The sequence below is a fragment of the Myxine glutinosa genome, chromosome 1 (assembly GCF_964187855.1).
Source record: "Myxine glutinosa chromosome 1, kmMyxGlut1.1, whole genome shotgun sequence".
Classification (NCBI taxonomy): domain Eukaryota; kingdom Metazoa; phylum Chordata; class Myxini; order Myxiniformes; family Myxinidae; genus Myxine; species Myxine glutinosa.
Genome location: NC_136261.1, coordinates 162,753,577 through 162,772,530, shown reverse-complemented (window position 1 = coordinate 162,772,530; position 18,954 = coordinate 162,753,577). Strand labels below are relative to the sequence as shown.

Genomic DNA, 18,954 nt, shown 5'->3' with positions numbered 1-18,954 from the left:
CCCTTCTTCCACTTCTTCTAATTTGTGCTTCACCTCTTTTATTCCCCGGTACGTCTCCTCAAGCTCATCCTCTAAGGCTACCTTGACCGTTTCCATGTGCGTCCTCACCTGCCGGTCCTTCGTCTCCATTACCTCTACCACCTCGTCCAACCTCGTTGTCAGTCCCTCACGTACCATCTGACATTCCCTCTTCGTCGCTATCAAGTCGTCTTTTAGTTCTTTCTGTGTCACTTTTAACCCTCCTAATACCGCAGTGTTCCTTTGAACCTGCTCCGTTAGTTCTTTTTGTCCCTCCGTCAGCTGTTCCACCTCCTGCGTCAGGACCTCTATGCCCCCCTGTAACTTTACAGTCCCCTTTCTCACCTCCTTCTCCATGTGCTCCCTACAGTGCCTCACCTCCTCGCGCACTCCTCCGACCTCCTCACTCACTCCTCTTCTGATCTGCTCTCCCATCACTTGCATCTCCTGCCCAGATGCCACCCTCATCTGCTCCATTTCCTCCCTGTGAGCATCCAGTTTGGTTTCTACCCCCATTCTGACCCCCTCTATCTGCTGCTCCATTTGTTTAACTTCCCTTTCCGCTTGGTCCCTCATGTCCCTCAATTTGCCTTCCATACTGTTTTCTAACCCCTCTAACCCATTTTTCACTCCCTCTATTTGATTCTCTTGAGCGGCCATTCTGTTTTCTACCCCCGTTAACCCATGTTTCACTCCTTCTATCTGATTCTCTTGAGCGGCCATTCTGTTTTCTACCCCCGTTAACCCATTCTTTACTTCTTTTATCCCGTTGTCTAACCCCTCAAATTTCTTTTCTAATCCCTCACCGGTACCCCTCATTTGGCCCTCCAATCGCTCACCCTGAGCATCCATCCGGTTCCCCATTACCCCCATTTGCTCACTCTGAGCATCCATCCGGCCCTCCAATCGCTCACTATTCTGGGCCATAAGGGCCTTCATTTGTATGAAAAAAAGGCCCCAATCCATCGGGGGCGCTGCCACGGTCGCTGGCGCGGTGATCAGCGAGGCGCCATTTTGCGCGCCCGCTTCTTCGTGCGTGACGGCGCTATTTTGCGAACCTGCCGCCCTCACTGCTTCGCTCTCCTCCTGTCCCTCATTTTGGTCCTGGATCGACCCTACCTCACTCTCCTTTACCGGACCCCAGCTGTCTTGATCCGCCATAGCGCGACTTTCAAAATTCGGTTTTTATTTTTTATTTTCGTAAAACAAATTCAAATTTCGCCGTTATAATTTCGCGCGGGAAACGCGCTCCGAATCGATTCGGTCGAGCGCCGTACGCGCTCCGGCTCGATTTTCCCTCCCAAAATTTGGGCCTAACTAATTTAGTCCCGGGTTCGAATTCCACTCCTCGACACCAATTGTTACAGACACGACTTTGATGTTAAAGTGGGCCGAGCGGAATGGCCGTCGTGTCCGCACAAATTACCCGACTATACTCGACGTTGACGAAGTCGCGCCACGCTGGCTCAATAAGAAAAAGAAGACACCCGGCTGGATTACAATAACACAATACGACACCAGGGGTTCAGTTCTCAAGACCTCCGGAGGAGGTTATATTAAGGCGGAAGGTTAGATTACAACTACAAGAGGGACAGCATAGAAAGACAAGCACTTAGACACAATCTTATATTATTCCCAACAGACGACAGGTAAACAGGACAACGGCTGACTCACACGGGGATTGATGCAAAGGACAGGCGGGGTAGCGATGGCTCCAGGTGCACCTGGGCTCAAAGGTCAGAATCGACTCGGTCCGGTCCAGAGATGCGGGGAGGTCGCAGCGCTCGGATGGCGTCTTGTCTGCTCAAGCTGGGGGCGCATCTGACTCAGCGCTCGCAGGTGGCTTTCCTTCTCCAAGCTGGGTGCGCATCTCTCTTCACATCCGGCGCGTGGCCGCGTATATCCGGCGGGGAGTGACACGCCCTCGGCTCGTTAGCTCCGCCTCGTGGAATCGGCACGTTGCTTCTCATTGGGTGCGTGCGGGGGGTTTACCAGGCTCCGCCCTTGACGAGGAGCTGACAAGGAGCCCCTTCGTGGTAACCCCGTGGAGCGCATGGTCTGGAGCTAATCGAGCCGGTGTGAGGACGCATCCTCCCCCGCTCCGCCGCCATCTCCTCTGTTGTTGTTGTAATTGTTGGGGAAGAAGATGGAAGGAGGTATGGGAAAGGTCCTAAACTCACTACTGATGCCATATAATCACATTCTGGTGCAACGAAGAGTCATAATTAATGGAGACGAGGCCTTAACTGACATAGAATAAGAATAACTAGGAAGATGTCCGAAAGTTGTCTACGTGTGGTGCGGTGGACCTGGGCACGACATTTAATGGGGGAATAAGGGGAAGGTCGGCTCTACTGATTGTTATTTACATGCAATGGGACTAGGGAATGGGGGATTGGGGAAAGTTGGGGAGTATTGGAGAAAATAGGGGAATATTTACAAGCGGATATGGAGGCCAAATTCCATATTCGCAACAATATATATATATATATATATATATATATATATATATATATATATATATATATATATATATATATATATACATATATATATATACATATATATACATACACACACACAGACTTGGCATTTAATATGGTCCGTCAACTCGACAATGCTGTTTGTCATTTAGTGGTGGCTTTACGAAATTCCGGCATGAAACAGCGTGCTATTGCTCGGCAGTATGGCATCACTCAAGGTCAGGTGTCAAAGATCCTGAAACGAAATGCTCAGAGGGGTGTCCCTACTCCAATACCGAGGCCAGGACATCCCCGCAGAACCACAAGGAGGGATGATCGCCAGCTGCACCGGTTAGTCCGCAATGGCCGTACCAAGTCAGCTAATCGGCTTAGGGCTGAGTGGCAGAAACTGACAAATGTGCCTGTATCCAGAAGGCTAGTCAACCAACGACTGGTTCAAGCAGGCTATCGTGCCAGGTATCCCCTGAGAAAGCCACGCCTGACCATACAACACCGCCAGCGCCGATTGCAGTGGGCCAGAGAGCACCGTCAATGGCAGCCAGGACACTGGAATCACGTGACCTTCAGTGACGAGTCTAGATTTTTGGTCTGTCGTCAAGATGGCCGCAACCGAGTGCGCAGACAAGTGCATGAAGCCTACAACGAAGATTGTATTGTGCCAAGAGTCCAAGCTGGAGGTGGTGGGGCGACCGTTTGGGCTGATTTTCATGCAGGGGGAAAAACTGACCTGGTTGTTCTGATTGGAAACCTGAACCAGTTCAAGTACAGGGCTATTCTGGAAGAAACCTTGCTTCCATTTGCTCGTGCAGCCTTTCGAGGAAACTTTGTCTTCCAAGATGACAATGCACGGCCTCATCGTGCTCGCATGATCCAACATTTTCTTGCTGACCGTGGTGTCGAGCATATGGAGTGGCCTGCCATGTCCCCGGATATGAATCCGATAGAGAACTTGTGGGCAGAATTAACGCGTCAAATCGACAACTTGTACCAGCAGCCGACCTCTGTGCGTGAATTGCAGCAGACTATTGTCACTGCATGGCAAGCGATTCCTGTCCAAACCTTGGCAAATCTTGTGAACAGCATGCCTCGACGTGTACGTGCTCTCCTGAATGCTCGTGGGGGTTACACGAAGTACTGAACTGTAATTTTACTGTCCGTAATCCCAGTCATAATTTAACTTTTGTTTTTGTTGAAAAAAATTTTGGCTAATGTGCAAAATAAAGAGATACTTCTGGAAAACGTACAGAAGTTTAACACAGTACTGTCCGTGAATTGATTTCGATATCAGTTTACATCACTTTCAAGGATCAATTTATTTACTTCAAAAATGTCAAATGTGGTTTTTGTTTCTTTTAAAGGTCACATTAACAAAATCTAGAATAATTTCAACATAATTCTAATGAACTTTTGGTTCTAAGTCATCTTGAAAAGTAAGTTCACCCCCACAAAAAAAATATTCCATATTAAATGCCAAGTCTGTATATATATATATATATATATATATATATATATATATATATATATATATATATATATATATATATATATATATATATAATAATTCATTTATTTTGTATAGCGCTTTTCCAGAAGCCCAAAGGCGCTTTGACAGAGTGGCAAACATAATGCATAACAATACATGAAAAACAACAATTGCAAAAAGACAAGAATCAATAGGGAAATATTTAAAGCAAAAGGAGGGAGAAGGAGAAGAGATAGTCAGGGGTTAAATGCTGTGGGTTGAATGTTGAATGCAGTGTTGAACAGGTGGGTCTTTAGTGATGTTTTGAATGTGGTGAGTGAGGAGGAGTCTCTGATGGTGTGAGGTAGTGAGTTCCAGAGGGTGGGAGCAGCGATGGAGAAGGCCCTGTCCCCCCAGGATCTGAATTTGGTCTGGATGGAGGGGGTCAGGAGGTTGGTACCAGCAGAGCGGAGGTTGCGGGTGGAGTGTGTCTGGAGAGGAGGTCAGCCAGGTAGGATGGGGCCAGGTTATGGAGGGCTTTGTATGTCAAGAGGAGGATTTTGTACTGGATTCTCTGGGGGATGGGGAGCCAGTGAAGCTTGTAAAGGACGGGGGTGATGTGGTCACGGGTCCGGGAATGTGTGAGTAGACGGGCAGCGGAGTTCTGAATGTATTGGAGTTTATTGGTGATTTTTGAGGGTGAACCATAGAGGAGGCTATTGCAGTAGTCCAGCCGGGAGGTGATGAAGGCGTGGATGAGGGTTTCTGCAGCCGTGGAGGAGAGGGATGAGCGGAGACGGCCAATGTTTTTCAGGTGAAAGAAGGCTGACTTTGTGATCTGTTTAGTGTATTTGTCGAAGGAAAGGGTTTGGTCAAAGATGACGCCAGGATTCCGGATGTGAGGGGAGGTGGATACTGGGATACCGTCGATGTTGAGGGCAAAGTTATGGGTGGATTTTGTGAGCGTTTTTGGGCCAATGATGATTATTTCAGATTTATCACAGTTAAGCTTGAGGAAGTTGATTTGAAGCCAGGATTTTATTTCAGTGATGCAGTTTGTCAGGATAGAGTGGGTGTCGGTGGAGACGGACTTGGTGGAGATGAAAAGCTGGATGTCATCGGTGAAGCAGTGGAATTGGAGACCATGACGGCGGATTAAGTGACCGAGGGGGGACAGGTAAAGGATGAAGAGGAGGGGGCCAAGAACTGAACCTTGGGGGACACCTTGGGGGAGGGGAGCAGTGGGGGATTTGCAGTTATTGATGGAGATGAACTGGCATCTGTCAGAGAGGTATGATTTAATCCAAGAGAGGGCAGTGCCCGTAACGTTAAAGGTGGATTCAAGTCGGGTGAGGAGGATAGTGTGATCGATGGTGTCAAAGGCAGCGCTGAGGTCGAGGAGGACGAGAATGTTGAGGTTGCCAGCGTCAGAGGAGAGGAGAAGGTCGTTGGTGATTTTGAGGAGAGCAGTTTCAGTACTGTGGTTGGAGCGGAATCCGGATTGGAATGTTTCATACAGGTTATTGGCAGAGAGATGATGTTTGAGTTGAGTGGCTACAGCGCGTTCCAAAACTTTTGACAGAAAGGGTAGGTTGGAGATGGGTCTGAAGTTGTTTAGGGTGTCAGGGTTTAGACCAGGTTTTTTTAGAATGGGGGTAACAGCAGCAATTTTGAGGGAAGGTGGGACGATGCCTGTAGACAGGGAGGAGTTTATTGTTGCAATGATAAGTGGAGAGAGAGCAGGGAGGGAGGCTTTGACAAAGCTGGAGGGGATGGGGTCAAGAGTGCAGGTGGCAGTTTTCATTCCTATGAGGAGTTCAGAGAGGTCAGTAGGGGAGATTGGGGAGAACCGAGACGGGATGGCAGGACAAGGGGGGGCAGGTGGTTGGAGGGGGAGCGGGTGCAGCGGTGGTCAAGCTGTTGTAGATGTTGTCAATTTTGCGTTGGAAGAAAGAGAGGAAGGAGATGCAGTTGTCTACTGTGAATGACTGGGTGGTGGTGTTCAGGGGGCGGAGGAGTTTGTTTATTGTCGAGAAGAGTGCTTTTGGGTTTCCGGAGCCAGAGTGGATAATTTGAGAGTAGTAGGCAGAGCGGGCACGGGAGAGGGCATCTTTGTAGTGTTGTAGGTGGTCCTTGTAGGCTTGGGAGTGAACTGTGAGACCCGTTTTATTGCGGAGTCTTTCAAGTTGGCGAGCACGAGTTTTCATCAGGCGGAGTTCAGGGGTAAACCAGGGAGCAGAATGGGTGAAAGAAACTGTTTTGGTTTTTACAGGCGCAAGCTGGTCAAGGCAGGAGGAGAGAGTGTGGTTGTAGTAGTCAGTGAGGTCGGAAGGGGTGTGGAGGTCAATGAAGGGAGAAGTGGACATTTTTTCAGAGAGGGTGGATGAGAATGAGGTCGGTGAAAGAGCGTTTAGCTTACGGAAGTTGATTGTGCGATAATGCCTTGGTGTTGGGGCGGGGATGTTGATGGTCAGAGTGATGGCTAAGTGGTCAGAGAGGGTGAGGTCGGAGCCAGAGAGATGGTGCAAATTTAATCCAGTGGAGCAGACAAGGTCCAAAATGTGACCACGGATATGGGTAGGAAAGTCGACATGTTGAGTGAGGTTAAAGCAGGTGAGTAAATCAGTGAAGTCAGTGGTTATTGTGGAGTCAGTGGAGTCCATGTGGATATTGAAATCACCAAGGAGGAGGATTGAGGGGGAGAGGGAACATAGCTGGGTCAGAAAGTAGGAGAAGTCAGACAGGAATGATGGGTGTGGTTTGGGAGGGCGGTAGACGACAGCCATGACTGACTGCGTGCGACCAGTGAGTTTAAAAGCCAGGTGTTCAAATGATGGAGCAGATGAGATGGAGATGAGGTTGGTCTTGATGTCTTGACGGTGGATAACGGCAATTCCACCACCTCGGCCCTCCGAGCGTGGTTTATTGACGTAGGAATATCCATTGGGTGTGGTGAGGTTGAGTGTGTAGTAGTCCAGAGGTTGTTGCCAGGTTTCGGTGAGACAGAGAAAGTCCAGTTTGTTATCCAGGATGTATTCGTTCAGGATGAGGCATTTGTTGTTGAGGGACCGGGTGTTGAACAGGGTGAGCTTGATGTTGTTTTGAACAGTAGGGATGAATTCAGGTGATTTAGCCAGGGTTCGTAGGCAGGACGTGCGATCGTATGCGTTGTGTGACCAGGTGCGCTGGGACGAAGAGTGAGAGTGCGCTGAGCCGACCAGAGGACGGGGATGGAGTGACCTGATTATATATATATATATATATATATATATATATATATATATATATATATATATATATATATATATATACACATACATACATACATACATACATATACATACATACATATACATATACATATACATATACATATACACACACAGGGTGGGTGGAAAGTCGCTCCCTATTTTAAAGTACTTATAAATTATGACAGATAGAATTATCTATAATTAGATAGGATTAATATGTATATTATATAATATATTATAAGTACTTTAAAATAGGGAGTGACTTTCCACCCACCCTGTATATGTATATATGTATATATATATATATATTGTTAAGGATGTTATGTTTGCCGAGCGGATGGCACCGCGACCTAACAGTTTCCCCGATTCACCCGATTCACCCGAACGTTGGCCGTATCGCGCCACAGATATTCAATATGGAAAACTCTAAAGTGACCGAATGTAAAGAGGAAGAAGAAGACGTACAGAAGAGTAACGGGATTTATTATTTACACACACAAGCAAAAGGAGCAGTCACGGTTATATACAGCGAACATGGAAAAAGCAGGTGACACAGTGAAAATTACTAGCGTAACTATACAAGCTTAACTTATTCCCTGGACAGAACAAACAGAACAAACTCACGTACACGAATGGGGAATTGCAGAGTGGATTGGCTGGAAGGAGGTGTGTGGCTGGAGGGGGAGGACGGCACGGAGCTGGCTGGAGCTTGATCCCGCACGGGACGTCGGGCTGGACCTCGACGGCCGCTGATGCCACCGATCCTGTCGTGTGTGCGGGATCACGGGTCGGAGCTGCTTGGTGGAGCCGACGCGCTGGTGGGGGGTCTGGCGTGACGGGTTCTCTCCTCTCTCTTTCCTTGTCCAACCACTCTTCACTACCGACAACTCAACGCAACCACTCAATGCAACCACTGACCACCACTGACGACCAACTCTGACCAAAAACCACACAACTCAGCTCTTCGCAACTTCTTGCGCGCGCGCCTTTATAGCGCCTCTGGCGATTAAGCCGCCGGCTTTTAGGACACGCCCATCGGTGTGCTCACCTCGGCCCTGGTTGGTCGCGCGACCCTCTGGCTCCGTCCGCCCTTGATGACGACGGGCGGGCACGCCTTTCTTCCCCAACCCGAGCACATGTTCAATGGCGGCTTTGGGGCGAAAACAACCCACAGCTGTAACAAACTGGCCAACTGCCCAGTGCAGTTGGCAATGGAGACTTGGCCATGACGAAAGGGGAAATGGAGGTTTTGGGAATGGGAATGAAGGGAATCTATCTATTTCACTTGGTGCAATGGAGTGTCATTTTAATGGAAGACAAGGCCTTACCCTGATACACATAATAAGGAAATAAACTACTGAACAAGGGTTTTATAGTGTCCTTCAATGTATGCTTTATGGAATTAACTACCGGGATGCCCTTTGACCTTTACACAACACTGGAGGCAGGAGGGGCCAGAATCAAGCAATGTTACACAACAATTTACCACAATACAACACAATAAAAAAATACAATCCTCATATCCGCAACTATATATATATATATATATATATATATATATATATATATATATACATGTGTATATATATATATATATATATATATATATTATATATATATATATATATATATACTAGCAGAGGTACCCGGCTTTGCACGGGAGTGGGAGGAGGAGGGGAGGGGGAAGAGGAGGGGAGGGGAATGGGGGGGAGGGGGGAGGGGGAAGCGGGGGAGGAGGAGGGGAGGGGGAAGGGGAGGGGAATGGGGGGGGAGGGGGAAGGGGAAGGGGGGGAGGGAAGGGTGCGGGGGGTGCCCAGGGGAAGAAGGGCCCCTCCCCTCCCCCTCCCCCCCTTTCCCCCTCCCCCCCCTCCCCCTCCCCCTTCCCCCTCCCCCCTCCCCCTTCCCCCTCTCCCCTCCCCCCTCCCATCCCCTTCCCCCTCGTTCCCCTCCCCTTCTCTTCCCCCTCCCCTCCTCCTCCCCCTTCACACCAGGGGGGTTGACTCAGCCTGTCATCCCACCGAGGTCGGAAGTCGGAACTCATTGTCGTCAAATAAATGTAGCCTGTATGTTTCACTCTTTGTCACATGCCGTTGGTCCCATGTCAATCGGATGAAGTTGAAAAATTAACGTTACGAAGGTTCTCTGGGACGTACTGATTCCGAATAATGAAGTTGAAAAATTAACGTTCCGAAATACGCTAATTACGCTAACAGAAGCGCTGGAGGGAGCACTGCGCTCCCTCCCTTAGATTCCCTCCCTCTTCTGCTAGCGCTAATTACGCGTAACACACTAATTTTAAAACCCGAAGTTTTTTTAATTTTAAGGTGTGCTGTAGTCAGAAGCGCTAGAAGCGCTGCGCTCCCTCCCTTCGAATCCCTCTCTCTTCTGCTAGTGCTAATAATACGCTAATTTTAAAACCCGAAATTTTTTAAATGTTTATGTCTCCGTGACATTCCTGGGACCATCCCGAGTCGAACAGTACTTTCCGCTCGCAAATCCGTCCACGGGTTCTCGAGATCTTAGAGATCATAGATAGATCAGGATACAGACACAGAGGCCAATTCTACTTTATATATATAGATAGATATATATATATATATATATATATATATATATATATATATATATATATATATATATATATATATATTTGATTGAGAGTATTTTTAGATACCTATCTTGAATACATCTTGTAATTTCCTCATAATGCACTCGTATTAATGGGTCCCGGCCAAATTGAACATTTGAAATTTCACGTTTTTATCCGAATTTAACCAAAAAAAAAACCCCATCAAGAACCCAACACTTCATTTCCGCTAACAGTTAATCCTCGAAGGTGTGATTGTACTAAAGGTAATCTACTTCAAAAGGAATTATCATGTTTTTTGTTTTTATTGTTTCTTGTATGTTTCTCTTTGTTGTAAGTTGTTTTTTCAGTGTTTTGTGCAAACATTTCTCTTTGTGTTCCTCTTTATGCCCTCAAAGACGTATCGGACTTATGACCCATTATACTGTAAACTTCCAATCCCAGTGTTCTCCCTCAAATTAGATTCACTGTCAATGTTAGATGTCTCAGGCAAGGGTGGCTCTGTATGATCTGTCTATCTCCCCAAAAGTCATCAGAACAGGAATTTGGAATGCGGCTCGGGTGCTGGCGATAATGTGCCTCCCTTTCGTGGAAGATTCTGCTTGGATTTGTAGCGTATACTATATCCTTCAAATATTCCCACAAAAATAAATCTAGCGATGTAAGATCTGGGGATTGAGGTGGCCATAATGACTTGGGCACTATATGGTCACCAAAGAGTAGCCGAAGTTTGTTCATTCTGTATCTTGAAGTGTGACTCGTGGCACCATCTTGCTGAAATAATACTTTGTTGATTTCATCCTCTGTAAGGTGCCCAAGAAACTCATGGATTATGTTGATGTAACGTTCTGAATTTACTGTTTGAGAAGAAAATTTGGGCAATAATTATTTGGTGACTTGCAAAACATTTTTTGTGGAATGTAATGGCCTTTCATGCATTGCATGAGGTTGTTCACTTAGCCATGAATGAGTGTTTTGTGAATTTACATACCCAGAAAGATGAAACCATGCCTCGTCTATAAAAAAAACACAACATCCAACACATTGTCTTGTTCTCTTTCCATCCTCTGTATCCACTCACAGTAGGCTACACGTTTGTCTTTAGCTGGCTCCAGTAACTGATGTACTGCACCAATTTTGTAGGGATAAAGTTTGAGTGTCTTCACCACCTTCCATGCACTGGAATATGAGCAGTGAGCTTGTGCTAAACATCTCCGAGATTTCTTCAGGCTTGCTTCCATTCTTTCCCCCACTTCATCCACTTTCTCCGGTGTAACAACATGTGGCTGGGGAATGTGTTTTTTTTTTTACCTTTTCTGCAGCCTGTTTCTCTGAACTGCTTCACCAGTTTCCATACCACTGATTTTGAAGGTTTTGTATGATCACTAAAGCGACTTAAATGCAATTTGACATTCCCGAAAGGATACATTCTTGAAGTAATGTTTGACGAAAAACACTTCCACAGTGAGCTCTTCCACAGTGAGCACCATGGCACGACTGAGTCAAAACCATTAAACGTCACTGCCAGGTCACGTGATAAATCACGATACCTCATAACTCTCAGGATCATGTTACATCTTTCTGTAACATTAGACTGCATTTATGCAAAATATTAGGTCCCTAACAAATATAGTTTTTAGTGTATGGGAATTATTTAGTGTTGTCAAATAAAAAAAATGACCCTGTATTATAGTCTTCCAAAGTATTAAAGTATCACTATGGTACATTTTGTAGTTGTACTATCGTAACTTTTAAGTATTATTTTATAGTTGTATTGCTGTACAATTGGTTGCGAATCGTTATATTCTGGTAAATTGGGACAAATTTTTTGACTTCCTTTCTACTATAGTATACTCTCCACAAAATGAATTCCCTAATTTATTGCCATTGACACAGTGTCGACTATATCACCCTATCGAACACGTTACATTAGTTCTTCATGCCTGATGATTGTGTCCTTTACGGCATCCTTAAAAACAGTAACTTTCATATTTCGAGTGATGTTCAGTTTTGCTTGACTGCAGACAGAGTAAAAAACAAAACAAAAAAATCTCACTCCTCTTTGTGCATATGCGATCAGGACGAATGTATCCACTACTAAACTGCAGCCTAAGCACTACTAAACTGCAGCCTAAGCACTACTAAACTGCAGGTTCGTTTTCCAATTTGCATTCAAAATATACCATTTCGTTGAAATGTAGTTGTTCCTCATGCACGATTTGTGGCAGAGATTGTGTAAAACCTGAAGTTGGTTTTTACTTCTTGCGTCTTGGTTTTATCTCTTCCAGGCCCCCTTTGCTTTTCGATTTTTCTGACGGCATTGATGGGGATGGGCAGTTGTTGGAGCTTGAGGAAAGCAGTGGTCAGGTGAGTGGTACTTTAACTGAATTTGAATATTTTCTTCTTGATTGAAGGTTGGTGGGAGGGAGGGCACCACATGACCGCAAATCACCTCAATTCTTTATTATTACTTTGGTATAACCCAACACCAATTATAAGTTTGAGGACATGTGAACAACAATTCAGTTTTTGTCAAGATTTTCATGTTTGTTACTTATTTTCTCATGCTTTATGTAGTGATTGTTTTTTTGTTTTTTTCTTTGTTAGGGTGCTGATGGAGACCATGATTCATATCATCATTAGTCTAGTAGGAAGACTAGGTCCCCCTGCACCCCCCGGAGATATACTTCTAATCAGTGTTTCTAGATTGGAAAAAATGTGTAGAAAATGACTAGCTATGGCCCCAAGCTGTAAAAATGTCCCACATACCATTTTTATGCAAATTACTGCTGCAAATTTTATGCAAAATTATGCAAATTTTATGCAAATTTTTGATGAGGAGTAGAGTTGAGGGGTCTTTGAGGGCTTCATCGAGGTGCTCTCGGTTGCAAGACTGGGTCATTCTGAGAAGCACAGCAGGGTCAGAGATCATGATGTTCTCCTCCTCAGTGAATCTCTCCATCAACAGCCTCTCCATTGCCTCACACACTGTTTTGAGGCAAAAGAGGGACTTTGCGTAGGCCTTTCCACTGAGAACACCTTTGAGAGATCCACTTGTTACTAGTTGTGCCTCAAAGAGAATCTCTGCATATCCAGAACCACGCATCTTGTGTCCAGTGAGCATCCCGATGTAGTTCATGGATGTGTGGAAGGGTCCAATCGTTACTACATGACTAGCAAATTCATTTGGCCAGCGCCAGATGATGGGAAGGGCTTTCATGCAGACACCCAGATCAAATGTATTCAGGACCCATCTCTGACCCACCTCAGCAGTTGCTGCCTCGGAACGCTTCAGTAGCTCACGAACAACTGCGTTGTCTGTGATCGGTTGGTGGATAGGCGTGCAGTAGTCGACTGTTGATTTGCTGGGTGGGGGAGAACCAGTTGCAGAGGTGAAACCCCCTAGCCCAGGCACAGGCTGCAGGCCATTGCCATGCCATGCAGGCACCAGGCACAGACCGATCACAGACAACGCAGTTGTTCGTGAGCTACTGAAGCGTTCCGAGGCAGCAACTGCTGAGGTGGGTCAGAGATGGGTCCTGAATACATTTGATCTGGGTGTCTGCATGAAAGCCCTTCCCATCATCTGGCGCTGGCCAAATGAATTTGCTAGTCATGTAGTAACGATTGGACCCTTCCACACATCCATGAACTACATCGGGATGCTCACTGGACACAAGATGCGTGGTTCTGGATATGCAGAGATTCTCTTTGAGGCACAACTAGTAACAAGTGGATCTCTCAAAGGTGTTCTCAGTGGAAAGGCCTACGCAAAGTCCCTCTTTTGCCTCAAAACAGTGTGTGAGGCAATGGAGAGGCTGTTGATGGAGAGATTCACTGAGGAGGAGAACATCATGATCTCTGACCCTGCTGTGCTTCTCAGAATGACCCAGTCTTGCAACCGAGAGCACCTCGATGAAGCCCTCAAAGACCCCTCAACTCTACTCCTCATCAAAAATTTGCATAAAATTTGCATAATTTTGCATAAAATTTGCAGCAGTAATTTGCATAAAAATGGTATGTGGGACATTTTTTCAGCTTGGGGCCATAGCTAGTCATTTTCTACACATTTTTTCCAATCTAGAAACACTGATTAGAAGTATATCTCCGGGGGGTGCAGGGGGACCTAGTCTTCCTACTAGACTACATAGGAAACTTCTGGAAGCTATCTCACACATTGATGGAAAAGACAGGTAAATGATGATTGATTTAGGTGAATAACCCAACCTCATGGATGCCCCTACAATGGAACCCCCTAAAACTGCCACGTCACACCCCAAATACAACTAGCAGTTTTCAGCTCATGCACTCCAGGTTATCAGGAGTCCCTAGAAGTAAAACAAACAAACACTTATTGAACTAGATGGTATTCATGGAATACTTACCCTGTGCAGTCAACTTGGTGCGAGCCAACTCTTCTATTTCTGAATGTTTTTTTTTTTCTTTGATCCAATATGGCTGCCAGACCACATGAGCGATTACATCATCTGACTATAATTCACCAAATGTCCGTCTGTCTGTTCGAAGGTACCGTAAAAACTGCTGAACCGATCGCAAAGATATTTTGGGTGGGTAATCCTGGCATCTCCAGGAGTAAAACAGGCTATTTCGTTTTCCCAATTTCAGCTTTGGTCTCCAGCATTCTCAGGTTTGGACTCCCGCATAACATTCGCGTTCGCATAACGTTCATTGTGACGATGTTCTCATTGTGACGATGTTGTGACGATGTATGTGTTCACGGTAGTGTTTGACGTGAAGGTGTGAACGTAATTTCGTAATGTTTTTCGTTTCGTAATCCTTTAATGAACGTTTAATGTTTAATGAACGTTTCATGTTTTATGAACGTTTAATGTCCTTCGATGTCAGGGGCCACTCGAGCGCTACACCGGACGGGCCAGTGTGTACCTTGCCCTTCGCCGTCAGGCTCGGGTAAACCGCTGAGCCCCATCCGTGATGGGGACTGGGGCTTGAGACAGTGTCCCACGAACGAGGAATTCCCAGTAAGCGCGAGTCATCAGCTCGCGTTGATTAAGTCCCTGCCCTTTGTACACACCGCCCGTCGCTACCACCGATCGGACGGTTTGATGAGATCCTCGGATCAGCCCCTGCACGGGCCGTTCTCGGCTCGTGCCGGTGCACCGAAAAGATGAGTAAACTTGACTGTCGAGAGGAAGTAAAAGTCGTAACAAGGTTTCAGTCGGTGAACCTGCGGAAGGATCATAATCGGGACAACATGAGAGCGAGCGAGACGTACGTGGTACGTGATCGTCCATGAACTGTTTAGCCATGTACTGTTTAGATTTTGATGATTTGCGTGTGATATGATTCAACGGATGTTTATATGAATCATTAAAAATAAAAAAAGCCTTCAATTTCTGATATTTTACCTTTTCATTTGGGCTTCCCAATTGAAGCCCCGCCCTTAGGGCGGGTACTGTTGCTAGTTAATTTATATTCTCTAATATAATTGTTGCATAGATCATGCTCAATAAATTTCAAACTGATCAGACGAAGTGTTGTTCCTGTCAAATTATGACCTCATAATTATGGCACCAATGACGTCATCGTTAACAACACTTAATCCCCATATGGAGTGCTTTGCAATGAGCCAAGCTTCAATTTTCCATGGAGTGGTTTTGGAGATAGAGGTGCAACGTTTTTCGTTTTTTCCAAGGTGACGCCTGCACCATGTGACCTATGACGTCTTCATTATCATTCAAATATTCGATGGAAGGACGCGTTCTTATGGTGAAAATTGTGTCCATTAGACCAACACTTACAGAGAAAAAAGTTCATACTGATCGGATCAAGCGTTATACTTGTTGAATTATGATATCATCATTGACATATCTTATTCCCCATGGGGAGTAATTGACAATGAGCCATGTTTCAATTTTTTTCCATTGAGCGGTTTCGGAGAAAGAGATGTAACATTTTTCCAAGGTGGTGTCCATACCATGTGACCTATGATGAATGTTTTTCCAAGATGGTGTCTGTACCACATGACCTATGACATCACAATTATGAATAAAAAAATGTACAGGTGGAGGCACTCTTTTGGTGAAAATTTTGTGTCAATCGGACCAATGGTTGCCATGAAAATGAATTTTAAAAATGCAGTCACGTACGCCACACGTATGCCTCCGAATGACTAACCCTGATTTTTGCTTCGTGAGCGCAGGGTAATTATAGTATTCTAATGGTGGACTGTGGGTGGACTCTCGGTCAAATCCTCCACCCAGGCGATCACCAATTTAGCGACGGATTGTCTTTCGAGACCGTCCACCGGAAAAGCCGAAAATATCTTTTCTTTGGTTTTCGATATACAGAAACTCTAATGAGATCTGCCGCCGATGGTAATTTCCCTGTTAATTGGGATGTCGGGCGAAGCAAACTCCAGATAAATTAATTGTGATGGCTGCAGCCTCCTGATGAGGTTTGTGTGACAAATTTTTAATGTTTGGGATTTAACGCGCACCACCTTTCTTATTCCAAATATTGACCCATGCACCAGCCCGACAATCCAATGTGGTAACAGGTTTAGTAATTGGCAGAGGCAAAATTGAGTGTGGAGAACAAGAAGAAAGGCACATATATCGCAATAATTGGTTCACTCGATCAAACCCACGCGCCCACAAAGTTCGACGAAATTTATGTTGTCATATTCACATGACAGATATCCAGACAGGGCCAGGTCACAAGACACAGAAGAGAAACCTTGTCCCCATGCGATGTCTGCATGGGGTCGGTGCTGTTCTCGGCATCAAGGGGGAGAGCTACGATGGTGGAGTTTGGCAGGAAGAGAGGGTCTGGCAGACGGCGTCCGGCTTCCCAGTCTCTCGGGGTGTGCGAGTTTGTTCAGTGCTGCTGAATCCCGTCTCACTCTCTATCATGCGCCCTGAGCGGCCCTGTGCCGATTCTCCTTGAAGTCAAGTGTATCCGATGCTCCCCCTTCCTCTTCATTAATGGTACGAGCAACGGTACCCGCCCTACGGGCGGAGCTTCAATTGGGAGGCCCAAATGAAAAGGCAAAATATCAGAAATTAAAGGTTTTTATTTTTATTTTAAACGATTCATATAAACATCCGTTCTATCATATCACATGCAAATCATCAAATCACATCAAAACAGCATCTGTAGAATTTCAATAAAAGCCACATCATTGTTCATATCGGTAAATATTACCATCACGGCATGTCGCTGTGTTACGATCTTGTTCAGCAGATCTGTATTCCGCGGACTGCCTCCGAGACGGCTGTGCAGCTGTCACGTCCTTGTTCACCAGATCTGTATTCTTCAGACTGCCTCCGAGGCTGGTGTGCAGCTGTATCACGTCCTTGTTCACCAGATCTGTATTCCTCGGACTGCCTCCGAGACTGGTGTGCAGCTGTGTTAATGGTATGGACCTCAAACATCCAGGGCCTTCGCTCAAACTTCACTGATCTCTCCATACAGGTTGCTTCTGCCAAACCAGACTTGATCTGCTGAACAGAAACTTTCCTCCTTCAGGATGTCTCTGATTCCTTAATATCTCTCCCGGGTTACTCCCTCCTCCGGTATTATAGACCTGAGCCTCGTCCTGGAGGTGGGGTTGCTATCTTTATCAAAAACTCTCTTCCTCACTCGCCCTGCACTGCCCTCTCTCCACCTCACCCCCAGGAGTACCTCTGGCTACGGCTTCCCCTTCGCTCCCACCTTTTGTTCATATGTGTGTTGTACCGTCCACCAAACAGTGATGACTCCATCTACATCTCGCTGTCTGATAATATGGACCAACTTCTATCTACTCATCCCAACTCTCTCTTCCTCATATGTGGTGATTTCAATTGTCACCATGCCAGTTGGCTGGGTGTGGGTAACTCTCTCACCAGCCATGGCTCCTCAGTAAAGGACTTCTGCGACTCACTGAGACTGACACAATCTGTCAATTTCCCGACCCGGATCTCAGTCAACGGAGCATCTTCTCTTCTGGACTTGGTTCTGACTAACTTCCCTGCAAATGTCTGCTGCTCTTCTTCTGCTCCAATTGGCTCATCTGATCATGTGCCTGTTAAAGTGGACATCTCTTTGACCATTCTCAGCGAGCCTCCTCAGCGTTTACGAGTCTGGCATTTCACTCAGACCAACTGGCACGGTCTTCAAGCAGCCATCAATCATCTGGACTGGTCTCCCATCTCTTCCGCCACTGACATCAACTCATCCTGGGAATTCTTCCAAAGTAAATTGCTCTCTCTCACGCACAGATTCATCCCATCTCATCTTCAGTTGTCATACCCTTCCTCCCGTCCATGGTACACGGAATCTTGTGGTGAGGCAGTTGCCCAGAAACAACTTGCCTTTGCCTCCTGGAAAGCAAATCCAACGGAAGGAAATTTCATTTCCTTTCACAAAGCCCGAAACAAGTGTGTGTCCACCCTCAGGAGAGCCAGGAAACAATATCTCTCCACTCTCCAGACCGAACTCTCAAACCTGTCTCCCTATTCCAATCCTGGTGGAATCTGGTCAAATCTGTTTCTGGTGTTTGTTCCCCCTCCGTTCCCTCCACCTCCCCCTTACCTCAAACGGCTACACAGCTGACTCCGCACATGAAAAAGCTGAATGCCTCAACTCTGTGTTTGCCTTTAAATACCTACACTCCTAAACTACCCCCTTGCCCCTCCACTCTTAAACTCCCCCCTTGCCCCTCCACTCCTGAACTCCCCCCTTGCCCTTCCCCTCATAAACTCCCCCCTTGCCCCTCCCCTCCAAATCCCCCCCTTGCCCCTACACTCCTAAACTCCCCCCTTGCCCCTCCACTTCTAAACTTCCCCCTTGCCCCTTCCCTCCAAAACTCCCCCCTTGCCCCTCCCCTCCTAAACTCCCCCCTCACTCCTCTCCTTCAAAACTCCCATTCAATTCTTCCCCCATACCATTCCTCTCCAATTCTCCCTCCTCCCCCAAGCTGCCTCCTCCCCACTTCGTCTCCCTTCTATCTCATACCTCCACCCCCCCAAACCTTCTACTTTCCTCTGCCCCCCCTCAAACAACCCCTCACTGTGCCTCATCCCTTCACCATCAAACCTTTCATCCTCCTCATCCTTCCCTTTCTTGGAACTCTTCTGCAACATCTGACACACTATCAACTGCTCTCCCTACCTCCCCCTCTCATCCTTC

The 18,954-nt window shown here is 46.3% G+C and overlaps 1 protein-coding gene across 1 annotated transcript in view; it reads left to right on the top strand.

The window, feature by feature from the left end:
* Positions 1 to 11,240: 11,240 nt before the first annotated feature.
* Positions 11,241 to 18,954, top strand: part of LOC137416728 (U3 small nucleolar RNA-associated protein 14 homolog A) — a 193,699-nt gene continuing 185,985 nt past the window's right edge. The window contains exons 1-4 of the mRNA XM_078771162.1: positions 11,241 to 11,329; positions 12,090 to 12,168; positions 12,409 to 12,441; positions 13,951 to 13,994. Coding sequence (XP_078627288.1) covers positions 11,241 to 11,329; positions 12,090 to 12,168; positions 12,409 to 12,441; positions 13,951 to 13,994 — 245 coding nt within the window. The remainder of the gene's footprint in view (positions 11,330 to 12,089; positions 12,169 to 12,408; positions 12,442 to 13,950; positions 13,995 to 18,954) is intronic.